The following is a 17,135-nucleotide window of genomic DNA, read 5'->3' on the forward strand; positions in this document are numbered from 1 at the left end:
CCCCCACGCTGCCCTCCAATGCTAAATTTGTGATCCCTTGATGCCTCAAAACATGTCCTATCAACCGATCCCTTCCTCTAGTCAAGTTGTGCCACAAACTTCTCTTCTCCCCAATCCTATTCAATACCTCCCCATTAGTTACGTGATCTATCCACCTTATCTTCAGCATTCATCTGTAGCACCACATTTCGAAAGCTTCTATTCTCTTCTTGTCCGAACTAGTTATCGTCCATGTTTCACTTCCATACATGGCTACACTCCAAACAAATACTTTCAGAAACGACTTCCTGATACATAAATCTACAAATCGATGTTAACAAACTTCTCTTTTACAGAAACGCATTCCTTGCCATTGCCAGTCTACATTTTATATCCTCTCTACTTCGACCATCATCACTTATTTTACTTCCTAAATAGCAAAACTCCTTTACCACTTTAAGTGTCTCATTTCCTGATCTAATTCCCTCAGCATCACCTGATTTAATTTGACTACATTCCATTATCCTCGTTTTGCTTTTGTTGATGTTCATCTTATATCCTCCTTTCAAAATACTGCCCATTCCGTTCAACTGCTCTTCCAAGTCCTTTGCCGTCTCTGACAGAATTACAATGTCATCGGTGAACCTCAAAGTTTTTACTTCTTCTCCATGAATTTTAATACCTACGCCGAATTTTTCTTTTGTTTCCTTTACTGCTTGCTCAATATACAGATTGAATAACATCGGGGAGAGGCTACAACCCTGTCTCACTCCTTTCCCAACCACTGCTTCCCTTTCATGCCCCTCGACTCTTATGACTGCCATCTGGTTTCTGTACAAATTGTAAATAGCCTTTCGCTCCCTGTATTTTACCCCTGCCACCTTCAGAATTTGAAAGAGAGTATTCCAGTCAACACTGTCAAAGGCATTCTCTAAGTCTACAAATGCTAGAAACGTAGGTTTGCCTTTTCTTAATCTTTCTTCTAAAATAAGTCGTAAGGTCAGTATTACCTCACGTGTTCCAACATTTCTACAGAATTCAAACTGATCCTCCCCGAGGTCCGCATCTACCAGTTTTTCCATTCGTCTGTAAAGAATTCGCGTTAATATTTTCCAGCTGTGACTTATTAAGCTGATAGTTCGGTAATTTTCACATCTGTCACCACCTGCTTTCTTTGGGATTGGAATTATTATATTCTTCTTGAAGTCTGAGGGTATTTTGCCTCTCTCATACATCTTTCTCACCAGCTGCTAGCGTTTAGTTATGACTGGCTCTCCCAAGGCCGTCAGTAATTCTAATGGAATTTTGTCTACTCCGGGGGCCTTGTTTCGACTAAGGTCTTTCAGTGCTCTGTGAAACTCTTCACGCAGTATCTTATCTCCCATTTCTTCTTCATCTACACCCTCTTCCATTTCCATAATATTGTCCTCAAGTACATCGCCCTTGTATAAACCTTCTATATACTCCTTCCACCTTTCTGCCTTCCCTTCTTTGCTTAGAACTGGGTTTCCATCTGAGCTTTTGATATTCATACACGTCGTTCTCTTCTCTCCAAAGGTCTCTTTAATTTTCCTGTAGGCAGTATCTATCTTACCCCTAGTGAGATAAACTTCTACATCCTTACATTTGTCATCTAGCCATCCCTGCTTAGCCATTTTGCACTTCCTATCGATCTCATTTTTGAGACGTTTGTATTCCTTTTTGCCTGCTTCATTTACTGCATTTTTATATTGTCTCCTTTCATCAATTAAATTCAATATTCCTTCTGTTACCCAAGGATTTCTAGCAGCCCTTGTCTTTTTACCTACTTTATCCTCTGCTGCCTTCACTACTTCATCCCTCACAGCTACCCATTCTTCTTCTACTGTGTTTCTTTCCCCCATTTCTGTCAATTGTTGCATTATTCTCTCCTCGAAACTCTGTACAACCTATGGTTCTTTCAGCTTATCCTGATCCCATGTCCTTAAATTCCCACCTTTTTGCTGTTTCTTCAGTTTTAATCTACAGGTCATAACCAATAGATGGTGGTCACAGTCCGCATCTGCCCCTGGAAATGTCTTACAGTTTAAAACCTGGTTCCTAAATCTCTGTCTTACCATTATATAATCTATCTGATACCTTTTATTATCTCCAGGATTCTTCCAAGTATACAACCTTCTTTTATGATTCTTGAACCAAGTGTTAGCTATGATAAAGTTATGCTCTGTACAAAATTCTACCAGACGGCTTCCTCTTTCATTTCTTAGCCCCAATCCATAATCACCTACTATGTTTCCTTCTCTCCCTTTCCCTACTGACGAATTCCAGTCACCCATGACTATTAAATTTTTGTCTCCCTTCACTACCTGAATAATTTCTTTTATCTCATCATACATTTCTTCAGTTTCTTCGTCTTCTGCACAGCCAGTTGGCATATAAACTTGTACTACTGTACTAGGCATGGACTTTGTGTCTATCTTGGCCACAATAATGCGTTCACTATGCTGTTTGTAGTAGCTTACCCGCACTCCTATTTTTTTATTCATTATTAAACCTACTCCTGCATTACCCCTATTTGATTTTGTATTTATAACCCTGTATTCACCTGACCAAAAGTCTTGTTCCTCCTGCCACCGAACTTCACTAATTCCCACTATATCTAACTTTAACCTATCCATTTCCCTTTTTAAATTTTCTAACCTACCTGCCCGATTAAGGGATCTGACATTCCACGCTCCGATCCGTAGAACGCCAGTTTTCTTTCTCCTGATAACGACGTCCTCCTGAGTAGTCCCCGCCCGGAGATCCGAATGGGGGACTATTTTACCTCCGGAATATTTTACCCAAGAGGACGCCAGCATCATTTAATCATACAGTAAAGCTGCATGTCCTCGGGAAAAATTACGGCTGTAGTTTCCCCTTGCTTTCAGCCGTTCGCAGTACCAGCACAGCAAGGCCGTTTTGGTTAATGTTGCAAGGCCAGATCAGTCAATCATCCAGACTGTTGCCCCTGCAACTACTGAAAAGCTGCTGCCTCTCTTCAGGAACCACATGTTTGTCTGGCCTCTCAACAGATACCCCTCCGTTGTGGTTGCACCTACGGTACGGCCATCTGTATCGCTGAGGCACGCAAGCCTCCCCACCAACGGCAAGGTCCATGGTTCATGGGAGGCGGTTAATGTATGGTGGAAGGATAATTGGCCCCCATTTTATCGATGACAATTTAAATGGTGCAATATATGTTGATTTCCTACGTAATGTTTTACCGTTGTTAGTACAAGATGTTTCACTGCATAACAGCATGGCGACGTACTTCCAACATGATGGATGTCCGGCACACAGCTCGCGTGCGGTTGAAGCGGTATTGAATAGCATATTTCATGACAGGTGGATTGGTCATCGAAGCACCCTACCATGGCTCGCACGTTCGCCTTATCTGACGTCCCTGGATTTCTTTCTGTGGGGAAAGTTGAAGGATATTTGCCATCGTGATCCACCGACAACGCCAGTGCATTGTCAATGCATGTGCGAATATGACGGAAGGCGAACTACTCGCCGTTGAGAGGAATATCGTTACACGTACTGCCAAATGCATTGAGGTTGACGGACATCATTTTGAGCATTTATTGCATTAATGTGGTATTTACAGGTAATCACGCTGTAACAGCACGCGTTCTCAGAAATGATAAGTTCACAAAGGTACATGTATCACATTGGAACAACTCAAATAAAAAGTTCAAACGTACCTACGTTGTGTACTTTAATTTAAAAAACCTACCTGTTACCAACTGTTCGTCTAAAATTGTGAGCCATATGTTTGTGACTATAACAGCGCCATCTACCACAAAGGGAAAAATGTGGTCCAACTGATCCAACTAAAACATTCGTATTTCTTTAAGTACTACACGATTATGTAATAAAAATAGGGTTCCTTTTGAAAAAAAAACGCAGTTGATATCCGTTTGATCTGTGGCAGCGCCATCTAGCAAGCCAACCATAGCGCTATCTGGTTTCCAACTTCAAGCTAGACAAGTTTCGTTCTTTGTAGTTTTTTCGTTTGACGCTTATTTCTTGAGATATTTGACCCGTCCACAAGAAATGTACCACCCTGTATATAAGTTTGTACAGTCGAATGACGGTAATACCTTTCAAACACTATTCACATGACAATGCCCCAAAAATATGAGAATATTGGTTATGTCTATTTCGTGGTTTATATTGCTAAAACAGAACTCTTCCTCGGGAAAAATTTCACTGGTTGACATCGGTGTAGGAACACTTCTTTAAATAGTACGTTAAATTCAGACTTTAAACCTGTCACTAAGTTAATTTATTTTGTGATAGGTATACCGAAAAAGTACCTGTCACTCCATAATCCCAAGCTTTACATTTCGTTATTATCAAACGGCTAACATGTTTAACGGCTCAGATACACCGTATTTTTGGAGAAACTACTGCAGGAATGTGACATACTTTTATAAGCGTTCAAGCTGTTTGATATGTAATTCCACAGTTCGTTTCGTTTCGTTACAGAGTCCTCAACCTCCTGACTCCTGGCTGAACATCCGTGATGCCACCGTCCCAGGCCCAGTATGCCCGCAGAATAAGGTTCTGGGGCCACACGAGAGTGAGGACTGCCTGTATCTAAATGTCTTCACGCCAGAGGTATACTCGCACATTATTTTGTATTTTATCCTATGTAGGTTTGTAACGACATTTAGACGTTATGCCTATCTAATGAACGATACTGTTGTAGTGTGAGCTATTAACTTCATGAAAGTTTCGTATCGTGTCTCTTATAAAAAGTTATCAACAATGAGACACATATGATGCCGCCACGAGTTGAGATTTCAGGAACATTTGGAAAAGGTGTAACGTCCTCAATAACCCACAGAACTATTTCTATTATCGTTTACGTTGAAGTCATATTAGGAAAGTTGCTCTCAAGACACATTTGACGATTTAGGATACAATATTAATTAAAGTTAGAGTTATAAAAGCTCCTATACCGCGAATTTACGTGATGTTAGAAGTGGTACGAGGGAATCGCTCAGCAGAAGAGTGTGCTGTGGTGTGGAAGTGGTTTGCAATCAACTTTAGTACCCAGCCTGAAGAATTACCAACAAAACTGGTTTATAAACAAGAAATATATCTGGTGTCGGTAAACAAAATAAAAATAAAATACTCGTATAGAAGGACAAAAATATGGAAACACCAAAACCACAAGATATTACCATGCCTAGTACGGGGTAGGCAAACCGTTTGTATTCAAATCAGCTTCCAGTCATTGCGGAATGGATAAATGGAGGTGCCGTATGGTTTTCAAGGGAATCTTATACCGTCGTCGAGAAAATCAGCGGCAAGTCCAGGTAACGATTATGGAAGTGAATAGCAATGACGCACTCTTTTTTTCCATTGCGGACCACAATAGTTCAATACTACTGAGACCTGATAAGTTTTGTGACCAGGGGACGTGCGACAGTTCAGCCTAGCGATTATAAAACAAGTCTTGAAGGATGCGAGTTGTGTGAATAGCGGCCGTGAAGTCTTGAACCAAAGCGTTACCATTGGGGAACAAACATTCTACCATACGATAGATTTGATCAGCTAGAATGGGCACTTAATGCTCGGCAGTAATGTTACATTGCTTTCTAACCATGAGGGCTATGGAATACCCCCATACAGCTGCTTAAATCATCACCGAACCCCCGCTGTATTTCACTCTTCGGACGAAAATTCTGCCAGAAATTGGAGTCAGTTTGAAACTAGACTCATCCGATCAAATGATATTCTTCCATTGCTCCATAATACTCGTTTTATGGCTTCGGCAACACGTTTTTCTGTTATGGGCATTTGCATCACTGGCGTGTGGTTTTGGAATCCCTGATCCCCCTGTAATTCCTACCTTATGGAGCTCCCTTCGAACTGTTTTGGTACTGATAGGGTTCGCGAATGCGACATTCACTTCTGGAGTGCTTTTACAGCTATCTCTTATTCTTTCTCACAGTCCTCTCCAATCACCATCCGTCACTATCACACAGTTTCTTCCGCGTTAGGACTTAGTAGATAATTTTTATCCTTGTTCCCTGTATGCGGTAGAAATCTTTGATGTGCGACCTCTTGAAACATCAAACACTTTGGCTACTTCGGTTACAGAACCATCCGCATACGACCACCAACCAACACATTGGCCATGTTCGAGTTCTGTTAGCTGCGATACAATGCTCTCACAAATATACAGAAAACTGTTGTGACCACGAATGACACTAGCACATGTGTAGTCCATAATCAAATACAACAGAGTAGGGAAAAGTTGGGAAAGCGTACGCCCTTAGCATTTAACCGCTCATACCCAGTGGGTGAGAAGTTTTAAAAAAAACTTCTCTGATAACAAATTAGTGCTGGCTTAATTGGGAACAACACAAATCAGTTGCAGCTGCCTAGCTTTTAACATAAACCTCAAATGTCTACATATGTAGGTCACTGCTCGCTCGTAATCTCAGCCGCCTAGTCTTGTGAGCGTACACGACATGTAGTCAAAAGTATGCACTAAAATAAATCACAAGAAAATTCGACATGTCCTTCATAACCTGCGCTTTCATCGTAGCACCATTGGGAACAATTATCACACTAATCCAGGGTTCCGCGATAGTCTGCTTGTAGACTTCACCAAACACTGGACAATTCAAAACATGAGATCCCTGTTTAGATTTGGATCTGATTGTTCCCGAAGATGATGGAACCGGTAAGTCCAGGTTAGGCATACAAATTCTGCGTTGTCGATACTGGTATTGGTTCAAATGGCTCTGGGCACTATGGGACTTAACATCTGTGGTCATCAGTTCCCTAGAACTTAGAACTGCTTAAACCTAACTAACCTAAGGACATCACACACATCCATGCCCGAGACAGGATTCGAACCTGCGACCGTAGCGGTCACGCGGTTCGAGACTGAAGCGCCTAGAACGGCACGGGATACTGGTATATTGTCTCTTCCTTGGTTTTGTCTGATTTAGGTAGTTTGTTTAAGAACGCGTTTTCTCGGAATTTTTTGAGATTTTCATCTTTGTTATTTGTCTCTCATATTTTGGCAATGAATAAATGCTGAATAGGCCTACACCTGTTCGTACATCAGCTCTCTGAACTTCATTTTTGTTACATTCTTGGGTCTTTCCTGGTGACTGCACACGCAAATCATGAACACTGCCTTCTTCAGTTGGTGAAAATTCAACTCTCTCAGTGATTTCTGATGGAGTAAAATCTTCTGCTGTGAAGACATCGGGATTAAACCCGAATATTCCATTACATTAGAAGGATTTCTCAGCTGTTGAGATTTCGGCTACTCTAGAATATGTAACTCGAACAAAGCACTCACATATGTCTGCGTAATGGGCCTTCCTGGATTAGTGTCCGTTAGAACCGAAGAAGGAGGAGCGAGGGAGGGAAGAAGAGTTAACAGTGCTCGTGTAACCTTTCCCGCTGTCTTACAGCGTACTCTTAACCGATTGGCCATACAGTTCAAGAGAGTCTCTGCTTGGTTCCGCTCTTTATCGTCTTGTCGTTTGTTGATCAAAGAACTGTGATTCTTTTGGCAAATAGTTTAATTTCCTAGTGCACACCTAGATATTCCTTACTGCTTACGATGTACATCTTAAGAATTACTTAATTTCAAACAAAAACTGATATTTACCTGCTACAACCAATAAATCTGGCGGAGCTCTTGAAGATCACACGTGAAGACGTCAATACGGAACCAAAATCTAAATGTAGTTTTTCGTTGTCGGTCAGTGTTGCCAATGAACAGAAGATGCCACTGCGGACTCTGACCAGACATTTACTCTTACTCGACCTTATCCTAACCTGCAGGCTTGTCCAGCACTTGCATTTATGTTCAAGCACGCATTTCTCGCGTTATTACCATATCTGTGCCCGGCCCCTGTAAACAAGCCCCGTGTCTAGCATTGTGGAACGATAATAAAATAGTGGTAACGTAGATTCAAAGGCCTATGCACAAGATATATACACTACTGGAAATTGAAATAAGAACACCGTGAATTCATTGTCCCAGGAAGAGGAAACTTTATTGACATCTTCCTGGGGTCAGATACATCACATGATCACACTGACAGAACCACAGGCACATAGACACAGGCAACAGAGCATGCACAATGTCGGCACTAGTACAGTGTATATCCACCTTTCGCAGCAATGCAGGCTGCTATTCTCCCATGGAGACGATCGTAGAGATGCTGGATGTAGTCCTGTGGAACGGCTTGCCATGCCATTTCCACCCGGCGCCTCAGTTGGACCAGCGTTCGTGCTGGACGTGCAGACCGCGTGAGACGACGCTTCATCCAGTCCCAAACAAGCTCAATGGGGGACAGATCCGGAGATCTTGCTGGCCAGGGTAGTTGACTTACACCTTCCAGAGCACGTTGGGTGGCACGGGATTCATGCGGAACTGCATTGTCCTGTTGGAACAGCAAGTTCCCTTGCCAGTCTAGGAATGGCAGAACGATGGGTTCGATGACGGTTTGGATGTACCGTGCACTATTCAGTGTTCCCTCGACGATCACCAGAGGTGTACGGCCAGTGTAGGAGATCGCTCCCCACACCATGATGCCGGGTGTTGGCCGTGTGTGCCTCGGCCGTATGCAGTCCTGATTGTGGCGCTCACCTGTACGGCGCCAAACACGCATACGACCATCATTGGCACCAAGGCAGAAGCGACTCTCATCGCTGAAGACGACACGTCTCCATTCGTCCCTCCATTCACGCCTGTCGCGACACCACTGGAGGCGGGCTGCACGATGTTGGGGCGTGAGCGGAAGACGGCCTAACGGTGTGCGGGACCGTAGCCCAGCTTCATGGAGACGGTTGCGAATGGTCCTCGCCGATACCCCAGGAGCAACAGTGTCCCTAATTTGGTGGGAAGTGGCGGTGCGGTCCCCTACGGCACTGCGTAGGATCCTACGGTATTGGCGTGCATCCGTGCGTCGCTGCGGTGCGGTCCCAGGTCGACGGGCACGTGCACCTTCCGCCGACCACTGGCGACAACATCGATGTACTGTGGAGACCTCACGCCCCACGTGTTGAGCAATTCGGCGGTACGTCCACCCGGCCTCCCGCATGCCCACTATACGCCCTCGCTCAAAGTCCGTCAACTGCACATACGGTTCACGTCCACGCTGTCGCGGCATGCTACCAGTGTTAAAGACTGCGATGGAGCTCCGTATGCCACGGCAAACTGGCTGACACTGAGGGCGGCGGTGCACAAATGCTGCGCAGCTAGCGCCATTCGACGGCCAACACCGCGGTTCCTGGTGTGTCCGCTGTGCCGTGCGTGTGATCATTGCTTGTACAGCCCTCTCGCAGTGTCCGGAGCAAGTATGGTGGGTCTGACACACCGGTGTCAATGTGTTCTTTTTTTCCATTTCCAGGAGTGTATAAGGAAACAATAACAGAATAAAAATATAGTGTGCACCGAATATAAATTTCAGGGAAAGAATTCTTTAAAAATAGGACTATACCACAAATGTACTACATTAAGTGAATTCAGGTCCATAACGTACAACATGGACTGGGAGATAGCACATACAGAAAATTTTTAAAAAATGATTCAAATTCCTCTGAGTACTATGGGAAAAAACATCCAAGGTAATCAGTCCCCTTTCCCTGTTCCTCATCGGATTTTTCTGCGGGTGGAGGTGTGGAACAGAGTGCACTCAGCTTCGTGAGTCCAAGTGAGGAGCTGCTTTAAGAAAGTTGCAGCGGAGTCTACGGGATTAATTTTTTTGCCAAAAGCACTTGGAGTCTTTCGGCGTCAAACTGATAAAAAATCGTACAAAGATCGTTCGTCGTACTGCGTTGAAGGGGCAGTGGGAGCAGACTTAAAGCCTGATATGTGAATGGTGTTTACTCTTAGAAGATGAGAAAAATCTACAAAAGAGCCTATCTATATTAAGCTTGTCCCTCCTGTTCTGGGTTATTGCTGTGCGGTAAGGCGTTATCAGATAGGATTCACGGAGTACGTCGAGGAAAGTCCAAAGTAGGGGAGCTCGTTTTTTACTGTTGTGGAATGTAGGAGACTTGAGGTGGCAATAATTAAAGTACACTGAGGTGATAAAAGTCATGTGATACCATCTGATATCGTGTCGGATCTCCTTTTTCCCGGCGAAGTGCAGCATTTCGACTTGTCAGGGGATCAACAAGTCGTTGGAAGTCCCCTCCAGAAAAACTGAGCCATATTGCCTCAATAGTCGTCTACAATTGCGAAAGTGTTGGTGGTTCAAATGGCTCTGAGCACATCTGAGGTCATCAGTGCCCTCTCCGCCCCGATAGCTGAATGGTCAGGGTGACGGACTGCCCTCCTAAGGGGTCCGGGATCGATTCCCGGAGTGGTCGGGGATTTTCTCCGCTCAGGGACTGGGTGTTGTGTTGTTTACATAATCATTTCATTCACATCCGGAGCGCAGGTCGCCCAGTGTATTCGCAGTTCAGTCTATAACTGCACTTGTAAATATTATTGTACAAAGTGAAGATCGACGTTCACTGCTGATGCCGAATTAAAGCTTAATATTTTATTGTATTCCTGTCTAGTAACTTTCTATTCACCTAAGATGTTCCAGATATATCCCGTCAAGTATAGTTCATTGATCCTCACGTCAGCCTACGTGATCCGCGCGTGCAGTTAGTGACCATACCTCTTGATCAGACTAAGAGTCAAATTGCGTGACTCAGCTGGGTCACCTTTTTTCCATGAGGCCCATACTTCCGCCTCGTACACTACAGTACCACCATACAGCGAAACCTTCAGAGGTGGTGGTCCAGATTGCTGTACACATCGGTACCTCTAATACCCAGTAGCACGTCTTCTTGCATTGATGCATGTCTGTATTCGTCGTGACATGCTATCCACAAATTCATCAAGGCACTGTTGGTCTAGATTGTCCAACTCCTCAACAGCGATTCGGCGTAGATCCCTCAGAGTGGTTGGTGGGTCACGTCATTCATAAACAGCCCTTTTTAATCTATCCTAGGCATAGTCTACAGGGTTCATGTCAGGAGAACATGCTGGCCACTCTAGTCGATTTATTTATTTTATTTTGCTTTCGATCTGCCAGATCCCTTACAGTACTATACACATTAGCATGGGAAACTTAATTAACATGCAAATGTAACAAAACGTTATTCATTTTAAATTTAGTTATACGCATTACAGTGCTTATAAACCTGTAGGGAACACATGTTGTAATCTGTCAAAAAAATTAACAATTAAACAGAAACAAATTACAAAGCGAAGTCTGTGAGTCTATGCAGACCCTCTAGTGAACCATCCCGTAAAACCATGAATTTCACACTAGATTACGTGCTGCATCGTCCCTATTTCGCCGCCGTCACCGTGAGGATTGTGCACGTAGCCTCACTTTGCCATCAGCTCGTTGCACCGATCAATACCAATTCTCGTTCTGTTTAGTACCACCCAGGTTCTTCGAGGGATGTTGAGACCAGGAACACGATCCGCCGGGTTATTAATGACGTGTCCATTGTTAACATTTGCTTGTTGCCATAGGTGTTTCAATTCTGCTATGCAATTGTTCGAGGAGTGGTTGCAGAAGGGATTTCTTGACTTTAATCGTGTCGGACCATGCACATCAAAGTGTATTGGGAATGTGGTGTCAGCAGCATTTTTTTGCGTTTCTCTTTGGATTGCGTGTTGTCTGCGGACTGAGGGAGTTTCAGTGTTTGCCAAGCACAGAGAGCCATGGTGTTGGGGTAGGTCTCTCTGTTCGACTTATTCTTCGCAAGGTGTCATTTAGGCCAACATCTACTTTATTGACGTGCGAACTGTTGGCCCACACAGGTGCACAATATTCTGCAACGCTGTGGATTAGAGCCACGGAAGAAGTGCGATGTGTCGTAGCATTATTTCCCCAGGGAGAGCTTGCGAAATTCTGCATGCTATTGACTCTGCCTCTGAGTTTTTGGCTGACATCGTGCAGGTGTTCTTTGGGTCCAGTATAACATCGAGGTATTTTGGTGCTCTTTCATTTCTTAGATACTGGCCTCCTATATTCAAGCGCAGCTTCCTGTCTGCTTGCTTGTTACTCAAGCGCATCGCTGTGATTACTGTTTTTGATGCATTAAGCTTCAGATGTCACATCCTGTAGTAGTTAAGAAAGCTGCACTAAGTCAGAATTGAGGCCTGAATCCAATTGTTCGAATGACTCTTCATGCAAAGCAATAGCCAGATCATCGGCATATGTGAACATCCGTGATTTCAGTTCCGGCATATCAGAGATATGCCGGAGTCACTCGAAGTCGTTATCCTGAAGGAAGTCATTCACAAGATGTGCACGTGGGGGCGCTAATTGTCCATGAAGTCTAATGCTTTGTTAATATGCTGCCGATATGGTTGCATTATCGGTCGTAGGATGGCATTCACGCATCGTACAGCCGTTACGGCGTCGTCCATGACCACCAGTGGCGTACGTCGGCCCCCCATAATGGTATCCCAAAATGGCAGGAAACCTCCACCTATCTGTACTCGCTGGATAGTGTGTTTAAGGCGTTCAGCCTCACAGGATTGCCTCCAAACACGTCTCCGACGATTGCCTGGTTGAAGGCATATGCGACACTCATCGATGAAGAGAACGTGATGCCAATCCTGAGCGGTCCATTCGGCATGTTGCAGGGCCCATCTGTACCACGTGGCATGGTGTCGTGATTTCAAAGATGGATGTCGCCATGGACGTAGGGAGTGAATTTGCGCATCATGCAGTCTATTGCGCACAGTTGGAGTCGTAACACGAAGTCCTGTGGCTGCAAGAAAAGCATAATTCAACACGTTGGAGTTGCTGTCAGTGTTCCTCCGAGCCATAATGCGTAGGTAGCGGTCATTCACTGCGGTAGGAGCTCATGGGCGGCCTGAGCAAGGCATGTCATCCACGGTTCCTGTCTCTTTGTATCTCCTCCATGTCCGAACAACATCGCTTTGCTTCACTCCGAGACGCCTGGACACTTCTCTTGTAGAGAGCCATTCCTGGTACAAAGTACAATGCGGAGGCGATCGACCCGTGGTGTTGACCGTCTAGGCATGGTTGAACTTGAAACGTCCCCTTGGAAAAACTGTAACGGCTGTGCTTAATCTGACACACAATACTTTTTTTAGCGCAACGCAATCTGACTTTCAATAATCCCTACAAAAGAATGGCCCTGACTAACATTAACCTATACCTTTCACAAATTACTTACCTCACAAAAATCTTAGTTACTCAATACAGCGAGCGCCACTACTACCAGCTAAATAAAAGATTCAAACTACGGAAGGCACTAACTACTGATAGGCATAGTCAGCAAATGAAAGATTTTAATAGAGAGCAAACAATGTATTTAACTTAATAGTCATAATATATATAACAGTTCATGACATCCAGTCTTACAAATTTCAAAACTCCGCCATCTCTCTCCCCACATCCACCACTGCTGGCAGCTCACCTCCAACTGCGCAACGCTACGCGCTGTTAGCATCCAGCTGCCCCTGCCCAACACTACAATGGCAGACAACAATGCAAACCAGTCACAGACTGCACACGGCACAGCCAGTGATTTTCATACAGAGCACTACATGGCGGTGGCGTTAACAATAGAAAACCTAAACAGCCTACTTACATAGCCCCCATGCCCCCCACAAAAAAATTTACAAATTGTTTTGGGCAGTGGCCAATACAGATTTGAAAAAAAAATCATTATTATGATTACAATAACAAATAAATCAAATGCACACACTTATTGATACAATGTTGGTCAAAAGCTAAAATTTTCTCACAGTCCATATAGACAGTCCTGATCATTCATCACAGTAAAATAGCAATAAAAGAAAATGTACACGGAAGTAGTGGATTTCCATGTATTCTTGAAGAAGTAGTGTTGTCCTTCAAACAGAAAGACAGTGCTGACTCTTGACATGCAGACAGGTAATGGGCCACAACAGAGCAAACCCACAGCAGAGTCAGTCGAAGTTTTGAAGAATATTGGTAGGTAGGTCAACACAGAGTAGACCCATTGTAGTCCTGGTAGAGATTACAGTATTGGTGGGCCACCAGAGGTGCAGACCCACTGCAGTCCTTGTAGAAATAATGGCATTGGTGAGTCATCAAAGGTGTAGACCCATTGTAGTCCTTGTAGAGAGGGCTAGCAGCAAACTGTTGCGACTGTGCAGGTGCACAATCACCATCGAAGAGCCTTGTGGACAATATAGCAAGTCCATAAACCACCACTTCTGCACTCAGAAAGTTTATTTCTAATTATCCATAGAACCAGCAATGCTGTTATCCAGTCTCTTGCTGAATTATTAACACACATGCAAACACTAACAGTCCCTACTTCTCACATATTGCCCATATACTATGATCAACAGAAATGTGTGCAGTGAAATGTAACTTACAAGTTACTTAATTTGATCAACTGGTGTCAATTACAATTTTATAACATAAGAATACAATAACAAAGGTACAAAATGTATCATTAAAGAACATAATAGTACAGATAACATTTGCAGTAATACAGGCTTTACAAAAGAATCGAAATAACAAATACATCAGTCTTACAAGAATTATGACATAAGTAAATACATAAAATATAAGAATAATTTTTGAAACATCAATTTTTCACATGAGCATTAGAACAAAACAGAATAAACAATGTGTAAACATCTTTACAAAGTAAATAACATGTTATTAATGCAAATTATATTTGAGGATAACAGTATTCCTCATCATAGTGAATGTAGCTTAGTATTAGAAGAAAAAGAATTCTATGAAACAGTACACAGAGACAGGAAGAAAATAAATACACAAAGGTACACAAACACATAGTGGGATAACACAAAAGGAAAGGACAGGGTTTGTTTTCAGTGTAACATTTGGTACTGCAGTCCAACCCAAAACTTCATTCTATAGATCGTCCCTCTTATTTCAACATTTCCTCCAGCAAAAAAAAAAAAAAAAAAAAAAAAAAAAAAAAAAAAAAAAAAAAAAAATCCTATCCAAGCATGCTTTCTGTATTCTGTTCACATCCTCTTTCAAAAATAGTTTTTCTTCACTGTACACTACTTTTTTGGGCAAACCACTTTCTTATAGCTTCTCAATGCTTTTCTTCCAATTCATCATAGTTAGTTTCTTATATAGTCTACCCCCTCTTAAGCTAACTTAAACCTACTGAGCTTAGATGCTAAACTAAGAGACGACGCAATGCAGCAGCACAAAACAATTAACCTAAACATCGATGACAAAAAAATGGAAATTGGCAAAGCAAGCTACAGTAAATCTAAATTACCAAGCAATGCAACATTACAACTAATATGACCCAATGTGCAGCAACAAGAAAAATAAACCAGTAGTAAAACTGGCTTAACAGAGTAATACAAAGTGAAATTTAGTAGCACTATGCCTGGCAAACAGCAGCAGGAAATGCAATAACTTATATCTAAACATGACAAAGCTCAAGCAGAAAAAATATTATAGTAAAGACAACAATGCAGATAAGGGAAATGTATATTCACATCTTAATGTGTATGTTATTAAAGTGGTACACCACAAAACTAATTCTACAGAAGATATTACCAAGTAGTTGAAAAGAAAATTAAGTAGGCAGTTACTGTTACTAATCCCTTCTTATTGTTCTTTCCTTTCCAAGTGCTCCTTTTTCGAAGAATGTGGATCATAAAATGATTATATAATAGATCTGTTGACAGAAAGTGTTCACATTAGCAAATGTATTTAATTTTATTTTATAAAACCAAGGCTGCAACACAGCTGGAAACCAGATATCAAATGAAATAAGCAACTATGAAAGGCAAAGCATAAAAATATCATTCAATAGTCATGTGACATTTCATAAGTTAGTACAAATTCTCTCAACTCTCGTAGAAAGACGCTTGTCATTATCAGGTGTGCAGATGTAAACAAGTATCTTTTCCAAGTAATGAGCGTGTTGATTTTGCGATGCTTTCTACAAAGGAATGTCAATAGCGAGGATAATGTCCTCCTTTTATTTTCTTGTGCCTCTGAAAGGCACACACTAATGGCTTGTTTCCAGGTGGCTGTCGCGCAGCTGGGTGCCCACGACGCATTACGTGCAGGTGGTCACTTAACTTTCTTACCGAAAAATTTACGACACCAGTTTCCGGTACAGTGGCAGTCTCATATAAAAATATTTAACAGGTTGAGAATTTGCATTACAAATGTGTAGAAAATAAAATCCTATAAATATAACAATGTCCAAAAAATTTTCGTCGGCATTGTAATACATTCACGCATTTACATACATTTCATAACTCTTAAAGTACGATTCTTGGTTTCCAACAACCTTTTTCACAAACCAGACTCCCTAACCACTACTCATTATTCCTTACCTTATTATACATATTCATATTCGTACACACTTCTATCAAATTCTTCACATAGAATCAGCCTATTGATCATAAATATACCGCAACAGCGTAATACACATCGTCATCATAACAGCATAAAACCTCAGCCAAATCTCAAAATCGTCGTGGCTTCCTTCAATAATTTCAAAACCTAAACAAAAATTCTGTGCTCACTTCAAAAGTGTCATCTACCTCAAACGTACTTTAAAAATCATGATCTCATACCAAATACATCATTCAAAGCTCTCATAGTATCACAATGGTTCTGAAAAAATATGAACATTTCACAAAGTACAGACAAAATACAATTTCATAAGTGTGAAGTTATCCAACCATGTAATTATGTAAACATCTGTCACTGATGTAGTAAAATAAATATTTGTCTCTCTCAGTTAAATGATCACATAGCTATGTAATTCTGTGTTAGAGAAATATGGTACCAATGTGTAAAGTTGTTTAAACAAATACCGTATTAGCTAGGGCTCCTTGTGCTTGCCACACACATGGTACACAAAGTAAGCGTGTACCCCCGTGAGGGTTAATGTAATTATACCCTCAGGTGTTACAGATTACAGCAATGGAATGAAATGTATCACGGAAAACTTTCTTTGTAATTCAAAAATCTTGAAAAATAAATGTTTCAAGTACAAAATTAATCACTCAAATGTGTGTCATGTAGCGCTAAACGTGCGTCTTGCTGTAAGATAATTCTGTGGAAGTGTCGTAGTTATCGTCCTGCGAAAGC

The 17,135-nt window shown here is 42.2% G+C and overlaps 1 protein-coding gene across 1 annotated transcript in view; it reads left to right on the plus strand.

Moving 5' to 3' along the window:
- Positions 1-17,135, plus strand: part of LOC126354702 (juvenile hormone esterase-like) — a 127,278-nt gene that overhangs the window by 10,423 nt on the left and 99,720 nt on the right. The window contains exon 2 of the mRNA XM_050004521.1: positions 4,492-4,623. Within this exon, the coding sequence (XP_049860478.1) occupies positions 4,492-4,623 (132 nt within the window). The remainder of the gene's footprint in view (positions 1-4,491; positions 4,624-17,135) is intronic.

This window comes from Schistocerca gregaria, chromosome 3 (assembly GCF_023897955.1).
Source record: "Schistocerca gregaria isolate iqSchGreg1 chromosome 3, iqSchGreg1.2, whole genome shotgun sequence".
In the NCBI taxonomy this organism is placed as follows: domain Eukaryota; kingdom Metazoa; phylum Arthropoda; class Insecta; order Orthoptera; family Acrididae; genus Schistocerca; species Schistocerca gregaria.